Below are 26,071 nucleotides of genomic sequence, written 5' to 3'. Positions count from 1 at the left end.
TCCCTTTATGTTTAGAAAGAGAAATCGCGAGCTTGTTTTAGTGCTCTTCCTGTGGCGGAAGGTCGCAGCAAGGCTTTCAATTTTGTTGAACACTACGGCGTTTGTGTAAGCGTTGGCCATAGGAGCAGTCAGTGCTGCGAGCTTGTCTTTCATATGTCCAGAAATAGTTTTGATCACACGTTTTGTGGCCATGAGTAAGAGTAATCCGTAACCCCCCCCTCCTTCTAGCGCCAAACTGTGGGAACCGAAATTCGCACTGTCGATTTACGTTTAAATTAGGAAAGTAAGAAAAACCTTAATTTCCCAGAGGTCCCGGATCTCTGCGAGAGTCAACGACAAGTGGCCAAATATATGCGGAAATCGTGAAAAGATAACAAACGAGTTTAGAGAAAACAGTAGATCTTATTTCGAGTCTGCGTAAGAGCGTTGCGATCATTACAAGAGATCATAAAAGCTTTGGCCGCATAGGCTGTCAGCGAGTTACCTAGTTCTGGCAGCCTAAAAGCTCAAACCTAGTTGAGTCGCAGCTCGATAACAAAAGACGAAAAAGATACAGAAAATGTTTTTGATTGATTTCGGACTGAACCTTGTTAAAGGCTGCCTACATACCCCTTTCGAGGATCAAGCCGAACGTAGTTCAATTGATAGAGTTGGACAAGAGATCGAACTGCCTGGGCGAGTTCGTCTAGTAATTGAGTGCCAAACATAGAAACCGATCTTGTCAAGAATAAAGCCTAAAGTTTCTAAGTGCAAAGAATTCTGAATCTAAAAAGTTCTCCCCCATGCTCCTCGACTAGGACTCCTTATATACTAGCTCCAATGTCAGTTTACGCTTTTACTCTTCTGCCCTTAAGCCGTCATAGCATAAAAATGGAGATATTCCATTTTTCCCGATTTTCACAATTATCTTCAAAACTTCTGTATTTATCCGCGGAAACTTGACATTTATCCTTCCTTGTGGACCAAACGTAAACCGTGCTGTGGTTTACGGGCTTTTGGTTAAGAAATCGCAGGATGGGCCTCAAGTCGTGTTTTAGGTCCCTTTGGGCCGTCTTCCGACTCGAAGCGTTTACTACGATTTCTTTCGACAAAGAACGAACTTTCCGCGGTTTCTAATCCGCGGAGTTTGATCGATGATTTAGAATAGCGGAAAACATAGACTGAGCTCGCTACGGTCTTCGGGAGATAGCATTTGAAGGTTTGACAAGAATGCATGGACTGGTGTCGTAAGTGTCGTACTGATGTTCGGAAGAGCTCGGTCGCTACGCAGCGACCAAACTTTGGCTCGAGCTTGGTCGCCGCGTATCGATCGAGCTTGGCTTATCCGCGGTCTGATTTCCATACTCGAGCTTGTCCGCGGCCGATTTGGATACATGTCCATTGCCTTCGGACAATCGGTATTTAGTGGTTCAATTGAGATTTGGACGAGATTTTACTGCAAGGCTCTTCGTAAAGATATCTTTACGAAGATTACTTTTCGTAAAAACGTTTATGCTGATTTTTACGGACTTTCAGACATTGATTCCGTCGTGACCGATTTTGACCCCAACATCAATTAATTTGTGAAACTCAATCGAATGAATCAACAATTTGCAAGGATTTGTAACGATGAAGACCAAGGGGAAAAACTGGAGACACGACAGATTGCCTGAAAATTAGGTTTGAAGGAGGTAATTCAGAAGCTAGGCTGACGTGGCAAAACGACATTATATGATTGGCAGATTTAATGAGCCACGTGGCATCTTTTGGAAGAAGTATTTTTCTATGATGTGGATGCTCTATGGAGCTTTAAAAGTTTCATTTTATTAGTATATATTTGTTTTTTTAATGGCAAAGCTGTAAATATATGTATTTTTAGAGATTGCATAGACTTGTAGAACACTTTTGCATACGATCAAAAACGTAGGTGGTCCTCTTTGCAAATTAAAACTTAACATGACCTATATCCCTAATTGATAACTTATTCACGATCCATTCTCCAATTTTTTCCCCGTATAGCTGGTTATACCTAGTTACTAGATGATAATATGCGCTCTACGCGGAGTGAATTCTTTTAAAAAAATATTATATTTAAAATTATAAACAATATACATTTTGTTGTCAATAACTTTTTTTACATTTGATTAAAGCTGGACATTCGACTACCATTTGGTTTAATTAGGATTCTTGAGGGTTTGGTTAGGTTCGGATCTTTGCGGTTTTGGTTCGGATAACCTATTTAAACTTTTTTCAAAAATTAAAGTTCATATATACTTTAAAGTTTTCAAAATCTAAAAATAAAAATAATAAATAACATTTAAATTTTGAATAATGTATTCAAAAATACTTAAACTTAACAAAAAATTGGTTTAGCTTTAATATTTGGATAGAAATTTGATATATATTTTAAGTATTTTAGGTATTATAAATATCGTTTAGCTATTCTAAACATGTGCTTATAACTATTTGTATATATATCCAAATATTTGGGACAACTTAAAAACAACTTATATATTTTGTATATTCTTTTAGAGATTAGATTTAATAATAATTAATGTATTTAAGTATATAAATCTTGTTCGGATATATTCGGATACCTAAAATATTACGGTTTGGATCGATTTCGATTCTGGTTCTCTATATACAAAAAATTTGAACCCATTCGGATATCTAACCAATTTTAGTTAAGTTCAATACTATTCTTTGGATCGGTCTTGATTCGGTTTTTTGGATTCAGATTTTTTGCCCAGCCCTATATTTTATTGTGACAAAATTTTAAACGAAAATAATGATGGTTCATATTGATTTCGGGTATGCAACAACTTTTAAACCAAAACACGTTTTGCTATGTATGTGGCCCATTTAGTTAATCATTAAAAAATATTTTAGGCCTATTTAAGAAAAATAATGGGCTGAACGTAAAAAACTTTATCATTTCAGATTGTCAATAGACACTTCCAAATATTCTTTGTTGGTGTTGTGACGAATAGAAAGGGGGTTAGAGTTAGGAAAAAAAAATTGTTGTGCAATCCATGTTCTCGCTAGGTGATTTCAATAACTTCTAAATAAATCTTAGTTGTATCGATCTCTTGTAAGATTTTTGAACAATATTAATTCATAAAATCTTACACTTCCTAGAGTAATCAATTGTTTCTCAATAATATATAGGATATTATAGTATTCACATAAATCAAAACAATACTCTTGTTTATTTACAATATATTTATGGTAAACAAATCAAAATAATCATTTTATTTATTTTATATGGTATATAATTATATTTGAAAGATATTGACATAAATATATAGTATATTTTAATATAAAGATTATTATTGAGACTTCCTACTTATATGGTTTTATTAACATTTGTATATTTGATGTAACAAAAAAAATTAAACCATTAATCTCAAAAAATTTGATGTAGTATTTTTCAATAAAATTTTCAAAATTAAAATATTATGGTCTCAATACTCTTTTTATGCAGATTTGAAAATTAACATATTTATGTATTTTTAAATGGTACATAGTTTAATTTTGATGATATTAATATATATATATATTTATTATATTTGACGAATATTTATTAAATAAAAATTCATATTAATTGTATGATCATTTGTATTTTATTATAACAAAAAAAATATGTCATTGATCACAAAATTTACAAAGGGATTTTTAACATTTTTGTAATTTAAAATCGTTTTAAAAAATTCAAAAAATCTATTTTTTTATTATATGGTTAATGTGATTGTTTAATTTCTTTTAATAATATAAAATTAAACAAAAATGAGAAAGTACGCAAAAATTATTATCAAAATTTTATTATTCATAATCATTAATTGTCATATATATGTTAATCATATTATGTAACTCCCTAGTTTTTATTTAAGAAAATAATACATGTTTCTTAAATTTTGGGTTAATATAATGTTTCTTATTAATTTGATTTTTAACCAACATTTTATTCAATTTGATTCTTAAGCTGTCACGTAAGACAAATTGTCATCTTAATTAAGTGACACCTAACCATAGTTTTTTTAGTTGATACAACTTTTTAAATGATCCTTAATTAATATACATAAATTAATTTATGAGGGATATTAGAGTGGCCAGTTTGAAGTCCTCTAATCGACTCAGAAGGTTCAAGATTTTGACAAAGGCAATTTTCTCAAATAGATTTTTTAAAAAGTTTTTGTAACAAAAATAGAACTCAAAAACAAAAATGACCAAAATAACATTTTTTATTTTTAAATTTTTTTATTTTTTAAATTTGAAATCATATCCCCAAAACTCCACTACTCAACTCTAAATCCAAAACTCTAAACCCTAAACTCTAAACCCCCCCCCTTTAAATCTAAATCCTAATGTCTAGATTAATTAACCGTAGTAGTATAAATATATATTTACTTTTTTTTTGATAAAACATTTAACTATTTTGGACATTTTTATTTTTAAAATCTATATCCGTGAAAAAAAAATAATTTTAGGTGCGATTTTATCTTTTTCATTGGGCAAAGTGGAAAAAGATGTGGGCACCTCGGGAGGAGGGAGGGATTGGGTCCTGCATGATCCATGAATTCAATCTAGCTCTTTTAGCTAAACAGCTTTGGTGTCTTGTTCAGTTTCCAGACTCATTAGTAGTGAGAGTTCTTCGGGAAAAGTACTATCGACTGAGTTCGCCTTTGCGAGCAGGAGCAGTGGATTCCCCATCGTATGTTTAGACCTTTATATTATGTTAGGTAGATCACCTCAAGTTTGAGTAATAGAATATAGACGTTTCTTGGCAACAAACAAAAAAAAAAAAAAACAACTAATCCAATAAGAAGAAGGAAAGGTAAACGACAAAATCTAAAAAAACCTACTTCCGGTTTCAACAATTTATCTGCAGCTCCCTTGCTCTGTCCGAAACTCTTTGATTTGTAAATTGAAAACGATCCTATGGGTTTCTCGAAAGATCACTTGCTTGCCCGACTTCAGGTTTCTCATCCTAAATCTCAGTCTCTTAATTTCAATTTCATAGATACAACAGACGAAAGTTCTTCTTTTTTATGCTTTTGTATTTGCTTCACTCGATTGATTTAGGGTTTGTAACTATCGAATAATCTTTTGGATCTTTCAGGAGCTTCAGATTGATTATTCCAAGTATGAACATCCTCCTGTTCTAACAGTCGAAGAGCAGGTGATATTACCAAAAGAAACAAACTGTAGATCTTATCAAAAAAATGTGATGCTAATCTATGGATTGATTTCCTCTCTTTATTTAAATATATCTCCAGGCTAAGTATGTAAGCAGTAGCGAGGGTGCACTAAGTAAGAACCTCTTTTTGAAGGTAATCTTCATTATGTAGTTATAACTAACTCCCTCTAGAGTTTTGCTACTTGTAAGTGACTCACATGTTTTGTTTCTGTAGGACAAGAAAAATCGATATTACATCGTTTCAGCCATGACAGATACAAAAGTTGACATGAAAGGTAAGACCTTTTTTTGTTTATTTAAAAGAAGTCACTTGGCTTGTGAAACAGTTTTGATGTTAATAATGGGTGTCCTCTGTGTCTTCCAATGCAAACAGTTTTATCTCAGAGACTCGGTCTGGGAAAAGGAGGAATAAGAATGGCTCCTGAGGAAGCACTTTCTGAGCTTTTGCAGGTATTTTTTCATTCTCTCTTCCACTCCTAGGCTAGCTACTTTTTTTTATCTTGTAATAAACCACAGTTGAAACGTGTTAGTAATTGTTTTCCTGACAAATGACATGAATAGTTTGTTTTGCTTTAGCGTAAGTTTGTAACTTTAATTTTTCGACAATCTTTTTTCTTAAAAGGTATCCCTTGGATGTGTTACTCCGTTTGCAGTTGTAAATGAGTCAGCAAGGTATCGTCTTCCTTAACATTGACTCATACATGTGCCTCTCGTGCATTTGTTGATCCGTTGGCTGACATTGTTTTTGAAACTTTTCTTTGCTAAAGAGATGTGTCGCTCTTGTTAGACCAAAAATTCAAGAACCAAACACGCTGCATCTTCCACCCATTGTCTAACGACGTCTCAGTCTGTAAGTTTGTTTTATGGTTTTATTTTTAGATTTGAACTTTAGACACTTAATTCGTTTTATTCGTATCATTTCTCAGCTCTCAACACATTGGGTCTAGACAAGTTTCTTCAGTCGATTGGGAGAGATTCTGTATACATTGATCTTGAGGTAAATGTTCTAAACCTCTAACCTGAGAATTGAGATCTCATTTTCCTTTTTTTTTTTGAGGTTTTGACCTTTTAAACTATTGTTTTTACTGTTACAGGCCAACCCAGTGGTTGGTAAAGACCAGCCTCCAGATCTAGCTGTTTATGTTCCGTCTAATTCAGTTGTTGTTCCTGAGCTTCCTACCAAGACAGCTTCTATTCAAACTGCTTCAAAGAATGTGTCAGCAGAGAAAACTAAGCCTGTTGCTTCAGGTATGACTGATCTTATGAGGTGGTAAGCATTTGCTTCAAATGTCATTGCTCAATTTTTCTCAATCGGTGCAGCCAAACCGAGCAAGCTAGCCGGTAATGGGAAGAGTGCCGTGGAAGATTCAGCTCTACTAGTATTCAAGAACCCTGAGAAATTCGTGGAGGAGATTTTGGACAAAACAACGGCTCTGTTGTTGTCTGAGGTAATAACATAAATCTTAAAACTCGATTTCGTAATAGTTTTGAGCTAAATCTTAAACTGTTATATATAACAGGGGAAGGGAGAGAATGTGGAGGCTTTAGCAGAAACATTTAGGAAACGTCTTACCTCAGAGTTTACCCACCTCGCTGTGAGTAACATTCGAGAGATACATGGTTATCGTCGGTATATAGTATGACCGTTTGTACCAATGTTGGTTTTGTTTGGGTAAATTGCAGGTTATGTACAAAAACACAGCTTACAGTCAAGGTTTTTACGCCGGTACACAGTCCCAACCGAAGCGACCCTAAGAGAAGGTTCGGTTTTTATGCTGAACCGGAGATAATTGGAGAGAGAACATTTTACCGATTTTACTCGTTTTCTGCATTCTTCTTCGCTTAACAGTTTTAGTTAAGACTGAACGAGCTCGAACCATTATTGTTTCCCGATACAGTATTTTTTTTTCCCTTTACCGGATATAATTGGAGAGATACACAAATGCTTTTGCATCTCACTAAAATTGCATATTATATGGGCCTCAAGAGCATACTTCACATTGGCTACAAAAATGTCACTAACATGTTTGCAAATATGACTCGTGGAAGAATTCAGCCTGGAGAACGAGTTCACACAGGAGAATAGTTAGGTTTTGAAATTTTGATTATTGAGTTCTTTGATCACTTTTTTTTTTTGTTCTTTTGATTTTGCTTATAGGGATGAATGTTTTTGCATGGAGATTCACGCACCAGAAGAGTTCTCGTTGTGATGTTTCGTCCAACACCTTCAGTACTATATTAACGCAGACTACACCTAAACAAACTAAGAATTAAATGCTCAACAACATAGAAACCAACAAGCTAAACATAAACTAAAATCTCAGAAATAGATTGCCTAAGGTGCAAGCTGCTTCCTTGGAACTTTTCCCCCGGTGATTTTCCTAGCGATTTGCTTGGAACGAGCCATATTGAAATCAAACAATCAAATTGCTAGAATTTTCTTTCAATAACGAAGGCTGACCAATGTGCTGGTTTTTATGGAAAAAAGAAAAGAGTTATTAACACTCAAAGTCAGTTTTCATGTTTTTATTACACTATAGGTCAGTTTCAGCTACCAAAGTAATTTTTATAGGTTATTTACATATTTGTTTCTAACTAATTGTTAACAATAGTGGTTTCTAGTTTCTTTCTTTTATGTGCTGACCAATTCTTATTTTAAATGATATTAAATTTTATAATTGACAAAAAGCAGACAATTACTTTTTATTTCTAGCAATATATTCACATTTCTCAACAGTGAAAAAAAAATTTCTTTTGCGATGATCGTAATTTCAGCCGATCCCACAAAAGACGCGGTGATATCACAGTGTAGACGATTGGGTAACCGATATATAAGTATTTGGTGGAGAAGAGCTATGGCAATTTGGATATAATATGCCAAAGCTTGAAATTAAAACTTGTTTTCTGTTTTTTTCTCTTGGTTTTGGATTCTAATCGGTTAATCTATATAATATTTGTAAGTTCTAAAGGTAAAACGCAAAACCAATGAAGATTTCATTATAAAAATCAACGGCGGTTGTGAGTTATATTTGCAGAAAACACAGAAAACCATGATATGAAAAAGATGAAATTATTACAAAATTGCCACTCATTAAAAAAAGATTTTTTTTAAGATTGGATAACCACGTAGACGTGTACATAATGTTAGTGTACACATGTTTGGGTACACAAGTACATTGGATGACCACGTGGATGTGTACATAATGTTAGTATACGCATGTACATGTTAAAGTGATAAATTTGTCTTTGTAGGTATAAGGACAAGGAAGCGTGGTTTACGTGAATAAAAAATGTTCTCGTTGTTTTGAATGAGACTTACTTTAGATCTTGATAGCATATGTGTTATATTTCTGACTTTGTTTATGTGACATATATTATGGATGTACACATGTACAATATTTGGTGTACGCATGTACAATATTATATATTCTTGATGTACATATATACTTGAATCATGTCTCACTATTGTTTGTAAAAAGAGAAATACTATGGGCCATAATGATATTTGATGTGTACATACAAAAACTACTCATGTGTACATATATGATATCTCATGTTTTTAATGACTTTTAGCATTTTGTTTTAAATATTTTAATCATTTTGATTGTATATTAGTCCAGATTGCAACATTAAAAAGTATTGAGGTAAATTTGTGAAGCAATTTGATCAGATTAGAAGTTTGAGGCATATTATGAAAGAAACAGTAAACTAGAGGACCAAAATTGCAAAAATGTGATACTCTTCCATTGATATTGCAGATCGCACTTCTTGCCAGTATCGTTGACGACAACGGAGTTGATGAACAATACACAAAATTCAATTCATCTTCATTGTGCGTGTGTGATAAGGTCTTATAGCATACATGTGTAAAGAAAATATGGTGGTGTACATGTGTACGAGAAATATGATAGTGTACATATTTAAAACAACCATAAATTAATCAAGCTAAGACCAACCATAAAGCTAGCATGAAAACACACACACTAATCAGAAGTTCTTAAACAAGGTATGAATGATGATATTTAGGTTCAGTCAGATTTCAAGGATGCTTCGACCCTGCGTGTACATGGGAAGAAAGAAAAAACTTCACATGTACATTGTGTTAGCATTATGTGAGTTCATGAAGTCGCAGAAGCTTAATTATTTAGATAGAAAACCTACAAAAAGCCAAAAATGTGTACACAATCACTTTGATGTATAATACAAAATTAAGTGTACACATGTACAGTTTGAATGTAATGTACACACGACTTTTTTTCTTTAATGTTGCAAAATTACAAAAATAATCTCATCTTCTTCCTTAGCCATTGTCGACCAGAAACCTTAATCTCTGCATATCTCGCCTATTTTCCACGATTTTTTACATTCTCAACTTGTTTTTTATGTATTTTTACCCAAATGTGATAGATTTCAATCCTAATTCATGGCAATAATGAGTCAGAGTGGCGAGAAGATGTTTATGGTATAGACGAGAGTCTCCAACGTCTCTACCGTTGATGTTGCCGTCGAATACGCATCACTACACCACCATCAGTCAAGTATCTTCATATATCTCAAAATATAGCTTAGGAAAAAAGACAATGATTAAAGATAACTTTTCTGGAAAAATGAATTTGGAAGAATCATATTTCATTTCCGAAAATTACAGAGAAGTATAAAGGGAAAGAGGAAGAAGAAGGTTACAGAATCCCACTTTATTTTAGTTAGTGTAATGAGTATTAGCTGTCAATGTTATTTAGTTAGTTTACGAGTGAAAATGAAATTTAGTTAGAAAAAAGTGTCTGAGTAGTAATAAGTGTCTTATTGTGTTAATAAAACTCATAAACTATCTCTCAATGTAATTCTTTCAAAAGAAAATGGCAAGTGAGCTGCCAAAACAAGGATATTAGCTATCTATAGTAGACTACATCATTGTATTTGGTCGAAGTCTGTAGAGGTTAAAAGCCTTTGTACTAAGATTTGGATGAATGAACGAGATACTGAGTTAAAAAAAAAAAAAAGCTATCTATGGCTGAGACTTTCTAGATGTCAATCCGCGTGTTCTCTTATCAACCAATTAAAACAGTCCATATGAAGCATTCTACCTATCCGTGTGATTATTAAAACAGTCCACTAGGCTACCTAAAATTTTCAATTATAATTGATTCTACAAATGTAACTAAATCAGTAAAATAGCGTTTGATTAACATAAGTAGAGTTTAAAAAATCTTGTTTACCCTATATTTAAGTTTGTCAATTTTAAAAGTGGAAGATAAAAACGTAAGATTAGATACCATGATTAGGTAGTAAAATGGTGATTCACGAAAATGTGAGTTAAATCATCTGATCCACAACATCTAACTCCAGATTTAGCTTCCCAACTGCTAATAATAATAATAATCACTCATAGACAAAAACATGAAACTCTCTTTGCTTCTGAAATACCTCACAAAGATTAAACTTCAATTAATTTGCATTGTTGCTGAAAGAAGACATAAGAGAATATCGTCTTTCTTGTTCAGGTCCTGGAATTTGTTGGTTTTTGTAAGTTGTTTTTCTTTAACAGCCCATCAGTATTTTGCGTACAGTCACTTGGTTTCAATAATTTCTATGTGAAAAGCTTGCTTTTCTTTTTTTAAAGATTTTGTAAGCTCAGGAAAAGGAGCTTGACGGATCTTGAAACAGAGGATGTGTTACACGCTTTAATGGATGCATAACTTGCCGTTACAAGTTAGTTATGAGCCGATGACGTGTCGTTGTCTCATTGGTTCCAGGATATTACTTTGGCGTGAATCAAAGAAGATCTGGAAGATTTGGGCTTATCACAATATTAGGAAAATAAGATATTGTGCTAAGGGTATTTAACCTGATTACCTTGGGTAGATTTAGGTTAGCGTTGAAGAGGATAAAGAGCTAGAGCAAGAGGTTTGTTCTTGTGAGCTTAAGAAAGACGAGTGACTTGTTAGTGCAGCTCGTGCTTCCATTACGAGAGATTAGAAATTGGTCCGTCTCTAGTCGTGTGTGACTGAGAGTAATTCGGATTAAACAAATCTAAGAAGATTGTTTAACATATTTCTAATATACAATAAAGCGTTCTTGGTGTTTTTTGTTTGTGTTCCTGTTTCTGGTGATCTTTGAACTTTCATTTGGTATCAGAGCGGGAAACCTCTGTGGTATCACATACTACTAACAGGTTAAGATCCTGCGGATTTCATGGACACCATGAAGGAACTATTTGGAATTCAGAAACCTACATGCTGGACAGTGGTAACTTCGGTCATTGGAAGGCAAGAATGCGACAGTTGATCAGAGGAATTGACGAGGATGTGTGGACTGCAGTGGAAGAAGGTTGGTATGTTCCTACGATGATGACTGATGAAAAAACACTGGCTCCAAAGCCAAAGGACAGGTGGACTGATCAAGAGAGCAAACAATGATCGAGTACCTTTCATACCTTTTATGTGTAATTACAATGTAAAACAGTCACGAGTTTCTAAGGATACTAAAAGCACCCTTATCGCCAAAGTTTCTCAACTTGGTATTTTGATATCACCCAACTTATCCTAAGGAGTGACTTTTACTCTCTCAAATAAGAGGTTCAGATGTAGTACTTAGGGATCAAATCAACAAAGACTCTGGGATTACACAATAGATTTGAAGTTTTTGAAGTAATGCTAGACGGTTATGATTAAAGCAGTAAATGAAGCTAAAGTTTGGTGAACAAGGTAGTTGTTCAGATGATTGGTTTTAGGTTTTAAACAATTAAAGATGAATAGCTAGATTCAGGTGATTTCTCAGGTATGACAAGTATGTCTTCTATGAATTATTATGAGTTTATAAATATTAATTGTTCTTGAACACAAACTTAATTTATAATCTATCCACTTTCGTTTGTTCAGATTATCCACTGTCTAGATCTCTGATCTCAACTTCCATTTGTTAATCAAGAAAAAGTTTCGATCGATGATTTTATATGAATATCGATCGATACACCTTTTAAAACGTCAATCGATGTAACTGTCGTTACGCCGATTGATGTTTATTCTAGCAGACTATACAAATGGGTTTAATAGGTTCTCTAATCTCCTAGACCAACTTTCAGGTGTATCTAGTTAATTAGATCATACTAGTTTAGTTTCCGGTAATTAACCAAGCTTCCGCTTGCGCCAATTAATCCTAAGATCTAAGTTCGGGGTGATCAAGGCTAGACTGTAAGAACAACTAGATGAAGAACTATTTAATTTTCTAATTAATATTCAATTCAGCAGTACATAGATCAACCTTTGAAGAACTCTAAATCAAACAGTAAGACTACTCAGACATATTCATAAGAAACATTATGATGGTCTGAATAATACTCAATAATATAAATATGAAAAGTAAACAAACTATGAGTAATAGAACAAGGGAGTTTAAGATCTTCTATGTTTATGCAATTCATATCTCTCTCTCCAATCCTAAGCTCTCTTGCTAAGTGTAGAAAATGGCTTCCTCTCCAAAATGTATCTCTCTAAAAGTTTGTGTCTAGGTAAAACATGAAAACCCCTAATAAATAGCTTAATAGGCGGCCAGGGACTTATGGTGCAAATCATGAAACTTCTGGATAAAATTCGTAATTTCCTTAAGTTGGCTTTGCATATGGCTCGGCGTCGATCGAAATTGATGTTGATCTGTTGATCGATGTTTTCTTCAATAATCGACCTCACTTTGATGTTTTCGGCAATGCTTCCATGAAAGCTCAAAATTTCTCCAAAATCACCACTTTACTCCAATAGGTACATGAGTTTGTAAATACTCTAAAAGACTCCAAAATACATATAAAATGCTTTAAAAAATATGTAAATCATAGATAAAAATGAGTAAAATCCAAGGTCTATTAACTCTCCAAACTTATTATTTTGCTTGTCCTCAAGCAAAATATAAGACAATGGTCTGAAAAAAGGTTTTAGAAACAGCAGGGATTCACAAAATTTAAGGTTACTATTCTCAATTCTGCAAATATGATAGATGAAAATGAATCATTACTAACCTTACTTGATTCGATGTACTACACTTTAGCTTAATCACTATTACCATATATCTCACAACTCTACTAATAACGCCTGATATACCTCTCTACTAACCTTATTTATGCACAAACTAATTTCAAATGTTCTGACACTATACTAAAATTCAACTTTTTACTGCTATAGATATTTTCCTAATTTTATACTCCATCCGTTTTAAAATAGATGATGTTTTAGAAGGACTATTTTGTTTCAGTTTACATAAAGTTTTGAGAATTTAAGGTTAAATTTAATTTTATTGAAAACTGTTCAACCAATTAGATTTTACGGTATATTTAATAATTGGTCAACTGATTTTTAAATTATATATTTAAAATATTTTTTTAGAAAAAACGTAATTTTTTTAATCTTTGTGCACTATTACAAAGTATTATGAAACAGAGGGTTTTTGGCCTAATTCACTTTTATCTTTTTTTTAACACAGTTAATAATCAATACAGCTTGGCGCAACTACACAAACAACAATACAGAAAGGCCCATTGCCTTTGTAAAATTGGCGCGAGGATATCCCGCCTAAATCGAGGATACAATCTGATAACACAGAGTGTTATTGTGCCCTAAATTCCCGGCGCCGGAGAGAGAGAGAGAAAATGGCGGGAGAAGATTCAGACAATCAGCCGTCGTCGCCAGCTTCACCTTCATCCGCTGGGTTCAACACCGACCAGTTACCTTTCAGTACAAGCCAGAACTCCGAGAATTTCTCGGATGAAGAAGAAGCCGAGGTAGATCCGCAAGTCATAAGAGATGAGCCTGAGGACGAGGAAGAAGAAGAAGAAGAAGAAGGAGAAGATCTCTTCAACGATAACTTCCACCAGTAAGCACGCATTTTCACTTCGTGTTAGATTATTTTTGCCTCCTCTTCTTCTTCTTCATCTTTCTCGTCGAAATTGGCAGAGATTATGAGAAAAGAGATGAGCAAGATCAGTATGAGTCTGTTGGATTGGATGATTCCGTCGTCGACAACAGAGGTCTAGGTCAGATTGCGCTTGACCGTCGCGCCGCTGAGGCTGTCCTCGATGCTCGTGAAACTCGCCTCGCTAATCGCAAGCTTCCTCATCTCCTTCACGATAATGGTTATTGCTTTTACTTATTATTATAAACCTTAATTGCAAATTTTTACAAATTGGGATGTAATTTTATAGATTCAGATGATTCGAACTATCGACCTTCGAAGAGGGCTCGAGCTGCGGTTCCACCAAGAGGCAATGGCCGTGATCCTGATGGAAACCCAAGTTCCCCACTGCCTGATGTCTCAATGACTGATCAAACAGATGATTATCAAGATGAGGTACCAACTCTTATTCTATCTTTTTTTAGTTTCAGAGTGTACTGATAGTGTTAATTTTTATTGTAACTTCATACATTTAGGATGATGAAGCAGAGTTTGAGATGTATCGTATCCAAGGCAGTCTGAGGGAATGGGTTATGAGAGACGAAGTGCGTCGTTTCATTGCTAAGAAGTTCAGAGACTTCTTGCTCACTTATGTCAAACCAAACAGTGAGAATGGAGAATATGTTCGTCTGATTAATGAAATGGTCTCAGGTACTTTTCTGCTGTAGCTTCTTCATTAAGTTCTTTTAATCTTTACATCTCTGAACTGTTTTGTGATTCACCTTTGCAGCTAATAAGTGCAGTCTAGAAATCGATTACAAAGAATTCATACATGTCCACCCGAATATTGCCATCTGGCTAGCGGATGCTCCACAACCTGTTCTCGAAGTCATGGAGGAAGTTTCAGAAAAGGTCATCTTTGATCTGCATCCAAACTACAAGAATATTCACCAGAAGATTTATGTTCGTGTTACTAATCTACCAGTTAATGATCAGATTAGGAACATAAGGTAGCTAGCTAATATAGTTTATTAACCCCTTGGATAGGGATATGGGTTTGTTATCATTCACAAGATTTCGAATTAAACCTTTTTGTTTTTCTTTTTGAATTGTCAGGCAGATTCATCTTAACACAATGATCCGCATTGGTGGAGTTGTCACGAGGCGTTCTGGTGTCTTTCCTCAGCTTCAGCAGGTGAAATATGATTGTAACAAGTGTGGAGCGATATTGGGACCTTTCTTCCAAAACTCGTATTCAGAAGTCAAAGTTGGTTCTTGTTCTGAATGCCAGTCAAAAGGACCGTTTACTGTCAATGTCGAACAGGTAAGGATTCTACAGTCTCTCTATCAATGAGCTTGAGTGTAAGCTAGCTTTCGATTGGAATGAGAAGTACCACACTGTTAATTACTCTCTTTATTTCAGACGATATACAGGAACTATCAGAAGCTTACCATCCAAGAGTCTCCAGGAACAGTGCCTGCTGGACGACTTCCAAGACACAAGGAAGTTATCTTGCTGAATGACCTTATTGATTGTGCTCGTCCTGGGGAAGAAATTGTACGTTCTATCATACATTACTCTATTAGAATACGTGCACACCTGTATATTATATATGATTGATTTTATCTTGCATGACATGTTTTGCAGGAGGTTACTGGCATATATACCAACAATTTTGACCTGTCTTTGAACACAAAGAATGGGTTTCCTGTCTTTGCCACTGTGGTCGAGGCAAATTATGTTACAAAGAAGCAAGACCTCTTCTCTGCATACAAGCTAACACAGGAAGACAAGACTCAAATCGAAGAGCTATCCAAGGATCCACGTATAGTTGAACGTGTAAGTTGGGTAGGAATCGTTTGAATTTGTTCAAGTTTTAAGTTCATCCCACGCTTAATTTTATTTCAATATCTCTCGCAGATCATTAAGTCAATTGCTCCGTCAATATATGGCCACGAAGATATCAAGACAGCTATAGCTCTTGCGATGTTTGGAGGCCAAGAGAAAAACATTAAAGGGAAGCACAGACTGCGTGGAGACATTAATGTACTTCTACTAGGAGATCCAGGAACAGCAAAATCACAATTTCTGAAGTAAGTATATTTTCTTCTCTGACTTCCTGTAACGAGCATTCCACTAACAGCAAATATTTTCTTCTAGATATGTTGAGAAAACGGGCCAGAGAGCTGTCTACACGACTGGGAAGGGAGCTTCTGCTGTTGGTCTGACTGCAGCAGTACACAAGGATCCAGTTACAAGGGAGTGGACTCTTGAAGGAGGGGCTCTTGTACTTGCTGACCGAGGAATCTGTCTTATCGATGAGTTTGATAAGATGAATGATCAGGACAGGTAACAAAATACAACTAATTTTAATTTACCTTTGCTGGAGAACATGATGCTTATGGTCTATGTTTTATTACCAGGGTGAGCATCCATGAAGCCATGGAACAGCAGAGTATTAGTATATCGAAGGCAGGAATTGTTACTTCTCTGCAAGCTCGTTGCTCTGTTATTGCTGCAGCTAATCCAGTTGGTGGAAGGTACAAAAATATCAAAGGCTACCAATCCACTGACTAATCTCTCTTATGAGTGTTGTTATATATGTTTGTGATATTACAATTTCAGGTACGATTCATCCAAATCATTTGCACAGAATGTGGAGTTGACAGATCCGATCCTTTCTCGTTTTGATATCCTTTGTGTTGTCAAGGTCTTTTTTCTATACATGTGCTTCTCATTCTTGTGATCACTGATTACGTTAAACTTTTTTTGGTTATTGACATGAGTTACACCCATTATATGGCTGCAGGATGTGGTTGACCCAGTGACAGATGACATGCTTGCTGAATTTGTTGTCAATAGTCACTTCAAATCACAACCTAAAGGTGGTAAAATGGATGATAGCGAGCCCCAAGATGACAATCATGGATCTAGCGGTTCTTCTGATCCCGAGGTTTGTGATTTTCAAATGTAGCTGCTTCATTGATGTTTCCATGTCTTGACAGCAGTGTTATTTTCTTGTATTCTCTGCAGGTTCTTCCCCAGAACTTGCTTAGGAAATACTTAACATACTCGAAGTTGTATGTATTCCCTAAACTGAGTGAAATTGATGCCAAGAAGTTGGAAACTGTTTATGCTAATCTAAGAAGAGAATCAATGGTAAGGGTTCATGATTTTAATTGGTACTGATGGTTACCGTCTTTCTCAAAACATCATCCCGGCATAATCTCTTCGCCTGCTTAATCTTTTGTTCAGAACGGACAAGGGGTCTCTATTGCGACAAGGCACCTGGAGTCAATGATCCGAATGTCTGAAGCAAATGCTAGGATGCACCTTAGACAGTATGTCACAGAAGATGATGTTAACATGGCCATTCGTGTCCTGCTTGACTCTTTCATATCAACTCAGAAATTCGGTGTTCAGAGAACCCTGAGAGAGGTATGCACAAACTTTTCAGTGAGCTTCTTCGGATTCTGATATCTGCGTTGATGAAAACTCGGTTAATCCTGTGCAGAGTTTTAAACGATACATTACATACAAAAAGGACTACAACTCACTGCTGCTCGTTCTTCTGAAAGAGCTAGTGAAGAATGCTTTGAAGTTTGAAGAAATCATTACGGGATCAAACTCGGGACTATCTTCGATCGAAGTTAAGATAGAGGAGCTGCAGACGAAGGTAAAGTTCATGCTATTCTAAAAGCCATATGGGGTTGGTTATACAGATAGAAGTATGGTTCTTATAACTGTTTGTGTCTACAATTGCAGGCCAACGAATACGACCTCGCAGATTTACGGCCGTTCTTTTCGAGCAAAGATTTTGCCAAAGCTCATTTCGAGTTGGATCATGGTCTAGGAGTGATCAAATTTCCTAGAAGGCTAGTCACTTGGTAAACAAGGCAAAAGCTTCTGGCTACTAAAAACCTACTTGAGTTTTCACTAGACATTCGAATATTGTTGGATTTTTAGAAGATTGTTTCGTTTCAAGTGAAGATCATAAGTTGTTCTAAGATTTTAACTCGGTTTGTCTACCTTGAAATCTAAACTTTGAGCCTTAGGCACCTCTGTGACGAATTAGAACCGGCTTTGAGTTGGTCACAGAAATCTTATAGATTTTGGTATTTTAAGATATACAAAAATTTTATTTTCGAGAAGATTGCCAAAAGTTCCAATGTTTTAAAATAGCCAAAATGCTCAATGTTCGTCACTTATATTTTTAATACCAAATTTCAAGAGACCCAACAGAAAAGCAAATATAAATTTTAAAAATGTTTGTAATGAAACACAGTTTTTATTTTAAAATAATATAAAAAGTTACTATTAAAAAATAAAATTATTTTAATCAGAATATTATAATATGATTTATGATTTTAGTCATTTTTTATTGTACAAAACAAATATTCTTAACTAAAATAAAAATGTATAATTTATGATTTTAGTAAAAAAATTATTGTATAAAACAAATATTCTTAAGAACAAAATAAATACAAATAGTCTTAACTAAAATAAAAAGATGTATGATTTATGATTTTAGTAAATTTTTTATGGGGTTATTTGTGAAATAACCAATAAAATAAACATAATTAGTTTTCTGGAGAGAGAGTAGAGAGAGATAGGAAGATAAAAGGGGAGAGATAGTGTGTTTTTAGTTATTTAGTTAATTTTGTTTTTTTTCTTAGTCACTGGGTGCAATTTCCCATTTTTTATTGTAATAACCTTGGACTTTGTTCTGACAAAAAAGAACTTGGACTTTGGTGTTTATAATAAACAAAGAAACATGTTGATTTTATAATCAACAAACTAGATTTTGATCTACGCGCTTGGAAAATACAGATTTTTATGAAATAAAATATTTTTAAAAAATGAATTTCTATAAGATCTGATTATATTTATGGAGAACTTAATCGTACCAAACTGGTAAATGAAACCAACATTGATCTGGATTTCATAATAACCGAGCAGATCCTATATTTTTAAAACAAAATCTCAAATGGTAACCAGATTTTTTGAAATATAAATTATATACCTACAAATATTAATTATATTTATTTTGCTACGGAACCTAACCAAAACCCGAAATAGCCTAACAAATGATTTAACTCTTTAGTAGGAGAACATATGTGGTTTAAAACCGAACCAAAGAAGAAGTAGTGTTTTAATATTCGGACCTACAGTCAAACCGGTAAACCCGTTGGCCGTATATATTCTAGATTAACTTATGTTCAACACATAGCATTTTATTAGAGGTCCTACTAACTGATATACTTCTATAAAATTTAGATTTAATGAAAATCTATTAATTAAAATTCGATAAAACCTAGTAAAAAAACTAAAAACCCATAGTAACTGATATTATTTTGATTAAAATTCTCATATACTTTATAATAGTATATAAACTATTTGATTTGTCATATAAAATATGTGCATTGTATTTATGTTATGTATTTTAATTTATAAGTTTGTAATCATCAATACTATTACAATTTTATATAGATAATATATTACTTTGTTTAAAAACAAACAATGGATTTAGGTTTATCAATTAAAATAAAATTACGATTGTTGGAATGAGATTTTCAATAGATCATAGATACAATGAATTAAATTAATGGATATAAAAAATTATTTCGTGAGAATTAAATTTCTTTTATAAATTCAGCGATTTTTTTGGGAATTTTGACATTTTCATTAAAAAAATATTTATGTACTAATAGTATAAATTTGTAAGAACTTATTATTTTAAAAAGAGTACCGAAATTGTTATGGGTGTTTATGTTTTTAAATGCTGTGAAATTATATGGGAAAATAATAAATATTAAGGGTGTTTAAATATGTGATGTTGATTTTTTATTTACCTTATATAGTATACTGTGTGGATCAAAATTCAAAATAACAAATGAATTGTTTCTGTAATTGACATACAAATCATATATATATAATATTCCTAACAAAGTACAATATATTCTAAAAATATATTCTAACAATCAACTTCCTTTTAAATGATACGCAATAACATGATTAAATTTTTGAATTTTAACAACCACGTTTTCAGTATTTTATTTGAATGAAACGTCTCAAATATTAACATATTTTAAAGAGAAATTTTTTCTCTTTTAACAGTATTAAAATAGTTTCATATAATGATGGATTGATGTTAAAGGGTTGGTGCACCAAGGAACACTCGTTTTTGTAGTGGGATTCAATAGTCACGTTTTGGTTTTGGGATTTTATCATTCACATTTTGGTATTGGGATTAATAAGTGACGTGTTGGTAAGAAGTGTTTTAATAAATTTGGACTATGAATAATATTGGCTGTATCAATTGCTAAAGCTCATAAACATCAACTAGATATTGACCCACACGCCCGTGCGGGTGTTAATTTTTACGATTTTATAAAATTTTATTCGTTATTTTATAATTAATGTTATATATTTAAGATGTGTCGTCGTATAACTAATTATATTCAAAAAATTTGGACTGAATTGGGTAATAAGATTATTTTTGGTACAATTATACTAACCCCTTTCAGATAGATGGGTTATTTAGATATTTTAATGTTTCTACACATCATAATCAAAATCATTCAGACCCGGGATGACCCAACTCAAACCTCATACATAAATTTATAATATCCAAGTGGCGCCTAATTTCAAAAACCAAAAAAGAAAATCTCGAAATAAACAACTTGTACTTCAGTGAGTATTCAAATGTCCATACTTAACTGATTCTGCAAATAAATTAAAAAAAAAACTCTTTTTATATTTTAGGCAAAAATAAGAAAAATAGAAAGAATTTTTTTATTTAGTAAAATAGTTACACGAAGTGAAACATTAAGTGAAACATTAAGTGACAATAAATGTAAAACTTTTTAATTATTTTGATTTAAATTATTATTTTGTTCACATAAACTATGTATTTGAATTATGTGTTTGGCTATGTAGTTTTTCACCAATTGGAACTAAGACAAAAGAAAGTTTTAGTAAAACAAATTAAACCAAACTATTAACCATATGCAAAACTCGGTTATCTTACATTTTTTTCTTTATAATTGCACAAAGTTAATAATTATTACCTAATAAATAAAAAATCTGCATTATTACTTTTATGGTATATATAATTAAAGATTTGATGTATTGTTACGGTAAATATAATTAATGATGTGATATATTGTTAAAGTACTATAATTAATAAAATTACTAAAATAACACTATATTTATATATGTTTTTCATAATTAGTGTTTTATATTTTAGATATGTCGTAATATAACTAATTTTATTCAAAAGACCTGGATCGAATCGGATAATATGGTTATTTTTTGGTAAAATATCCAAACCCGTTTCAAATACATTGGTTATTTAAATATTTTTAGGGTCATATACATCAGAACCGAACTCATCGAGACTCAAACTGATCCAACTCAAAACCTACACATAAATTTATAATATTCAAGGATGTAGTAATTTTAAAACAAAAAAAACGATACCCAAAAGGAACAACTCGTACCTAAGTGGATATCTAGTGTTCATGTCTAACTGGTTTTATAAACTAATAAAAGGACATTTTCTATGTGTTTTGCTAAATTAAGTGAAACATAAAGAGTTTTATATTTAGTAAGACAATTATATTGAGTGAAAAATTAAGTGACAATAAATGTAATTTATTTTTATTATTTCGATTTAAGTTATGATTTTATTCACAAAACATGTCTTTGAATTATGTTTTTGGCTACGTAGTTTTCCACCGATTGAAATTAAAAAAAAATGTTTTTGTAAAACAAATTAAACCAAACATTTAACCTTATGCAAAACTCAATTATTTTACTTTTTTTTAATTTTATAATTAGCACAAAATTAATATTGAATAACTACTAAATAGAAATCTACACTATTATTATTATGGAAATATAATTAATGATGTGAAATATTTTTTAGGTAATATATTTAATAAATTTGTTAATATGAGTGAAATATGGAAATACAATTAATGTAATACTATTATCCTCATTTCCAAATAATTCTCAGTTATACTACTATTCATGTTTCCAAACAGTACTAAAGTGTACTTCAGTTTTAATAAATCTACTTAAAAAGATTGTTTGGACCATTTCATTAACTAATAATATTTTGGTTTTATTTTGATTTGGACAAACAATATGTTACCTTAAATTTCTCTAACAATCATTTAGTCAAAGATTTTATTTATTGGACCCATATTTTTTTATTATACCATATTATATATACGACCACATAAATTTGGTTCACGAAAATATAATATCACGTACACTTTATTATACTCTTCTCTAAATAGGTCTCAATAACTTCATAATTAAGATAAGTTTAAAAATTATATATTAGGTTAACTTTATTTTATTGATAAATAACAATTTAGTATTTAAGATAAGTTTAAGATTATCAAAACACACAATAAATCTTTTTTTACTGTTCAACAAAAAACCTACAAATCTTTTTTTTTTTACAGCAAGAATTTACAGACTCATGTTGACTCTGTAAACCAAATTGGCAACTCCGCATCCATGTGAACGATGAAGGACGTTTGAAAAAAAAACTACTAATCTATACTATTAAATTAGTCAAAAACCTCTCAAATAAATCTTAAGTTTCACCAATTGAACAAATGTAACTCTTATAAAATTTACAAAATATAATGAAATGTTAGATTTGGGCATTCGGATGTTCGGGTCAAATATAAATCGGTTTCTTTCAGGTCCAAGTTTTTTGGATATTGGGCATTTATATCCAACTAGGTATTTGAATTTTTTTTGTTCAGATCAGTTCCTTTTAGTTCCAGGTCAATTTGAGTCAATAATTCAAGTATCTGTAAAATTTACTATGTAATTTGGATATGTAATGAGTCTTGCTCGGTTCGAGTATTTTGGACAAAAAGATCTAAAGAATCCGAAAAGCCAAAAAATCAAAACACGAAAATACCCAAAATAAAAAAAATACCAGAAATAAATAAATATGTAAAAGACCAAAATCTTACCCGATAACCAAAAAAATCCAATATTTTAAATATATTTTTAAAATTTGAAATTTTACCCAAAACCTGAAACTATAACAGAAAATGCGAATCCAAATTTTACAATAATATTTTTATACTGAGAACATATATGAATTACTCAAATATACATAATATGAACCAAAAAATTCTGGGTACTTTGGGTACCTGGAATCCAACATAGACCCGCAGATCCAAAAAAATCTAATAGGTATTTTTTTCCCAATCCCGAACCTCAACCTGTATTACGTATTGGTTTAGTTCGTTTATCAAATTTGGGTAAAATTTTCATACTTAAGAAAGATTTACATAAGAGTGTATATAAAAATCTCGAATAAACTTATACATAAGTTATATAATTTTAAACAAATTTATGTATTCAATATAATACGACTTTATAACATAATAATACACAATATACTCAAAATACTATCTCATATCTAACTTCGTATACCCATAAAACCCGCGCTATCGAAACGCAAATCAAAATCTAGTATTACATTACTTAAGATTTTCTAAGGTTTCCATAAGATTAGTATTGAGTATATTACTGTTAGAAAAATATATGGTAATATATTGTTAGTCTAAATTTAAGGTAAAACAAAACTATTAATAGTCTAATGAAATGGTCTAACAATATTATGTAAGTAGATTTTTTAAGATTTATTCTATTTTAATAATATAGATAACTAAGTTTCAGTTTATCATAAATTATTTATATTATATTATAAGTTTTTGGTTTTTTAACTTTATTTTTCATCTGCTACATTTTAATTTAAAATATATAAACGATGTATATAAATACAAAAGAAGAAAGAAAACAATTGTATGAATCAACTTTTGCGTCTCTGCCTAGGTAGCCTTTTTGTTTGACTTTGGCTTCTTAAATAGTTTATATCTCATCATCCCAAAGATTTTATAGAACCAAAATATACTCACGAGTTGTAATCCGGATCCCATTGCCTGTAAGAAAATAAGAAAAGCTTATGAGTAGAGTAACACATCCTAGTTAATTTTTTTTTAACTAAGATCGATATAACTAACATCATATAATTTTCTGTTATTTATTAAAGCTAGTTGTCTTTCACATGTTAATCCAAATGAAGAATAAATTTTTGAAATCAAAATATGTAAAACCAAAACGAAATATATAATATATAAATATATATCAGGCTGTATTTTTAAATATAAGTTATTTTGTATTTTCACACATTAAAAATACATTCTAGTTTAAACTAATAATACATCATTTTATGATTGATTATTAGAATAATTTTAAACCATTCTGTTTTGAAATTTACTATATATAATACTATTTAAAAAAAAATTATAAAATTAAAATTTCATTTTAAGAAAAATTCTTAACAAAATTTAAATATATTGTTGAGAATGAAAATGAATAAAAATAAAATTCTGGGTAGTTTTTTTTCTTTTTTTTTAAAAAAAAATTCTGGGTAGTTGGGAAAGACAAAAGAGAATACCTTGATGAAGATGGGATTATCAGCCGTTAGACTTACGTAAACGAGAAAGGGTCCACACACAATTCTCGCCAATGTGAAAATAGTGGCAAAACACACCTATCATCAATTAATGTAAGTAATAACTTTTTTTTTCTGTCAAGAACTTTTTTTTAGAAGCTTAACACAAAAGTAGATTTAAAAGGACTGAAATGCTGACAGAACAAATAAGTAGATTTGGGTTTTACAGAAGGACCTTACCTAACAATGAAATCTTCAACAACTAACCATCTATTTATTAATAATTGTAACTGAATGTTGCTTCCCAATTTTAAGTATAAGAATACTACATGCTTCAAGAATTTATATGGGTTTCAATAAAAAACTAACACCAAAAAAATATTTTCACACTTTTGTTTACTGTATCTCATAATTGTATAGGAGTTATACACCTAACCGATTCTAACATGTATTCGGTTTTCTGAAAGAATAGGATCTATTTGCTTGCAGTTAGCCTTGAACTGGTGACGGTAGATAAGTACATTAACCTGCTCTAGTTCCTGATTTAGTCCCTTCTCTAACGAATTTCCTTGAAAAATATCAATACTTCATTATGCTTTTGTATGGTCTTTTAAATTTTGTCTTAATAATAATTTATCGTTTAGAAATTGTAAGAACACAAAATTAAAAGTGTAGCAAATACTCACATCGGCTGCTAGATTGACGCTGGTGTCTCTGTATCCAATCTCTTTAAGAATCTCCCTTAAATGGTAAAAAGGACTCGATATCTCTGCTATCCACAGTGTAGCTATGATCTCAGATCCAGACTTCCAAATTAATTTTATACTAAAATTAGTAATCCAAATCTCATATAGTATCTGGTAGATAACAATAAAAAGAAGATAAAAAAGAGCAATGATACCTTTTGGTAGGCAAATCCAGCAACAAAACCAAGAATGCTGACAAAATGATGAACCGCATTGTCCATGCTGATCACTTGATCGAACTGACAACATATGAGATCGTATATCATGTACGACAATGAAAACGCCATTGTATCCATCTGCTTGTATTTCATTTCACAGTTTGTGTTACACGTGCAAAACGAGTTACTATAATAATTTAAAAATAATTAAGAACATATAATGTAGTTAAGAAACCTGTTGGGGAGATGGCTTAGAAGCACGAGGACAAACAGGGCAAGACCAATCTTGAACAGAGAGAGTTGCTAAAGTGACAGCGACTGTCGCGTGAACAGTTGAGAGAAGACGGTTGCTGAAGTCGAAGGAGTAGCTTGAGAAGATTCTTCTGGTAAGAATAAAGCTCACACCCCATAATATTACTCCAATAACTATTATCTTTACGACTCTTATTTGTTCTTCCTCCATGTTATCTTCTTTCTTTCAATCCAAAAACTATATTGGTTATTTTGTAATGACGAAAGAAATATAGAGAGGATGAAGACCGGTGTGAGTGTTGTTAATATGCTGACATTATTGGTTGTATGTTAGTTGGGAACTTGAGGATTCAATGTAGTGGATCC

The 26,071-nt window shown here is 32.1% G+C and overlaps 4 protein-coding genes across 9 annotated transcripts in view; 2 read left to right on the top strand and 2 right to left on the bottom strand.

The window, feature by feature from the left end:
* LOC103833097 overlaps nt 1-26,071 on the bottom strand; it is a 1,138,500-nt gene that overhangs the window by 722,422 nt on the left and 390,007 nt on the right. The window lies entirely within an intron of this gene.
* LOC103833125 (prolyl-tRNA editing protein ProX) lies at nt 4,643-7,167 on the top strand. The gene is made up of 12 exons (XM_009109225.3): nt 4,643-4,956; nt 5,099-5,158; nt 5,256-5,309; nt 5,391-5,451; nt 5,550-5,626; nt 5,799-5,848; nt 5,944-6,026; nt 6,103-6,173; nt 6,271-6,424; nt 6,497-6,624; nt 6,697-6,771; nt 6,860-7,167. The coding sequence occupies exons 1-12, from the start codon at nt 4,918-4,920 to the stop codon at nt 6,929-6,931; spliced, it is 924 nt and encodes a 307-aa protein (XP_009107473.1). The 5' UTR covers nt 4,643-4,917; the 3' UTR covers nt 6,932-7,167.
* Nucleotides 7,305-18,207, top strand: LOC103833124 (DNA replication licensing factor MCM2). 3 transcript variants are annotated; one of them, XM_009109223.3, is made up of 17 exons: nt 7,305-14,035; nt 14,116-14,294; nt 14,364-14,509; nt 14,590-14,764; nt 14,844-15,063; nt 15,170-15,377; nt 15,477-15,611; nt 15,702-15,893; nt 15,975-16,147; nt 16,215-16,403; nt 16,478-16,594; nt 16,680-16,764; nt 16,864-17,007; nt 17,100-17,213; nt 17,310-17,492; nt 17,569-17,730; nt 17,820-18,207. In XM_009109223.3, exons 1-17 carry the CDS (start codon nt 13,812-13,814, stop codon nt 17,943-17,945), a joined length of 2,772 nt encoding a protein of 923 aa, XP_009107471.2. In that variant the 5' UTR covers nt 7,305-13,811; the 3' UTR covers nt 17,946-18,207. The 3 variants fall into 3 exon arrangements, with proteins under 3 accessions (XP_009107471.2, XP_009107470.2, XP_009107469.2); XM_009109222.3 differs by having other exon boundaries at nt 7,306-14,035; nt 14,370-14,509; nt 17,088-17,213; XM_009109221.3 differs by having other exon boundaries at nt 7,309-14,035; nt 17,088-17,213.
* LOC103833123 (TLC domain-containing protein 5) lies at nt 23,772-25,988 on the bottom strand. Its single transcript, XM_009109220.3, has 5 exons — nt 25,689-25,988; nt 25,451-25,591; nt 25,236-25,355; nt 24,553-24,648; nt 23,772-24,034 (listed from the first exon to the last, which is right to left on the bottom strand). The coding sequence occupies exons 1-5, from the start codon at nt 25,914-25,916 to the stop codon at nt 23,924-23,926; spliced, it is 696 nt and encodes a 231-aa protein (XP_009107468.1). The 5' UTR covers nt 25,917-25,988; the 3' UTR covers nt 23,772-23,923.

The sequence above is a fragment of the Brassica rapa genome, chromosome A08, assembly GCF_000309985.2.
Source record: "Brassica rapa cultivar Chiifu-401-42 chromosome A08, CAAS_Brap_v3.01, whole genome shotgun sequence".
Lineage (NCBI taxonomy): Eukaryota > Viridiplantae > Streptophyta > Magnoliopsida > Brassicales > Brassicaceae > Brassica > Brassica rapa.
Note: the sequence above shows the minus strand (reverse complement) of the source record. Positions and strands in the feature narration are given on the sequence as shown.

What these genes read in the sequence shown, in the direction of transcription:
- LOC103833125 (XM_009109225.3), top strand. Translation starts at nt 4,918, where the DNA reads ATGGGTTTCTCGAAAGATCACTTGCTTGCCCGACTTCAG. An exon ending in AACTAAGCCTGTTGCTTCAG is followed by an intron (nt 6,425 to 6,496) that starts GTATGACTGATC and finishes CAATCGGTGCAG; the next exon opens with CCAAACCGAGCAAGCTAGCC. An exon ending in CAGAGTTTACCCACCTCGCT is followed by an intron (nt 6,772 to 6,859) that starts GTGAGTAACATT and finishes GGTAAATTGCAG; the next exon opens with GTTATGTACAAAAACACAGC.
- LOC103833124 (XM_009109221.3), top strand. Translation starts at nt 13,812, where the DNA reads ATGGCGGGAGAAGATTCAGACAATCAGCCGTCGTCGCCAGCTTCACCT. An exon ending in GCTAATCCAGTTGGTGGAAG is followed by an intron (nt 16,595 to 16,679) that starts GTACAAAAATAT and finishes TTACAATTTCAG; the next exon opens with GTACGATTCATCCAAATCAT. An exon ending in TAGAGGAGCTGCAGACGAAG is followed by an intron (nt 17,731 to 17,819) that starts GTAAAGTTCATG and finishes CTACAATTGCAG; the next exon opens with GCCAACGAATACGACCTCGC.
- LOC103833123 (XM_009109220.3), bottom strand. Translation starts at nt 25,916, where the DNA reads ATGGAGGAAGAACAAATAAGAGTCGTAAAGATAATAGTTATTGGAGTA. An exon ending in CTGGATTTGCCTACCAAAAG is followed by an intron (nt 25,356 to 25,450) that starts GTATCATTGCTC and finishes TTAATTTGGAAG; the next exon opens with TCTGGATCTGAGATCATAGC. An exon ending in GCGTCAATCTAGCAGCCGAT is followed by an intron (nt 24,649 to 25,235) that starts GTGAGTATTTGC and finishes AATTGATGATAG; the next exon opens with GTGTGTTTTGCCACTATTTT.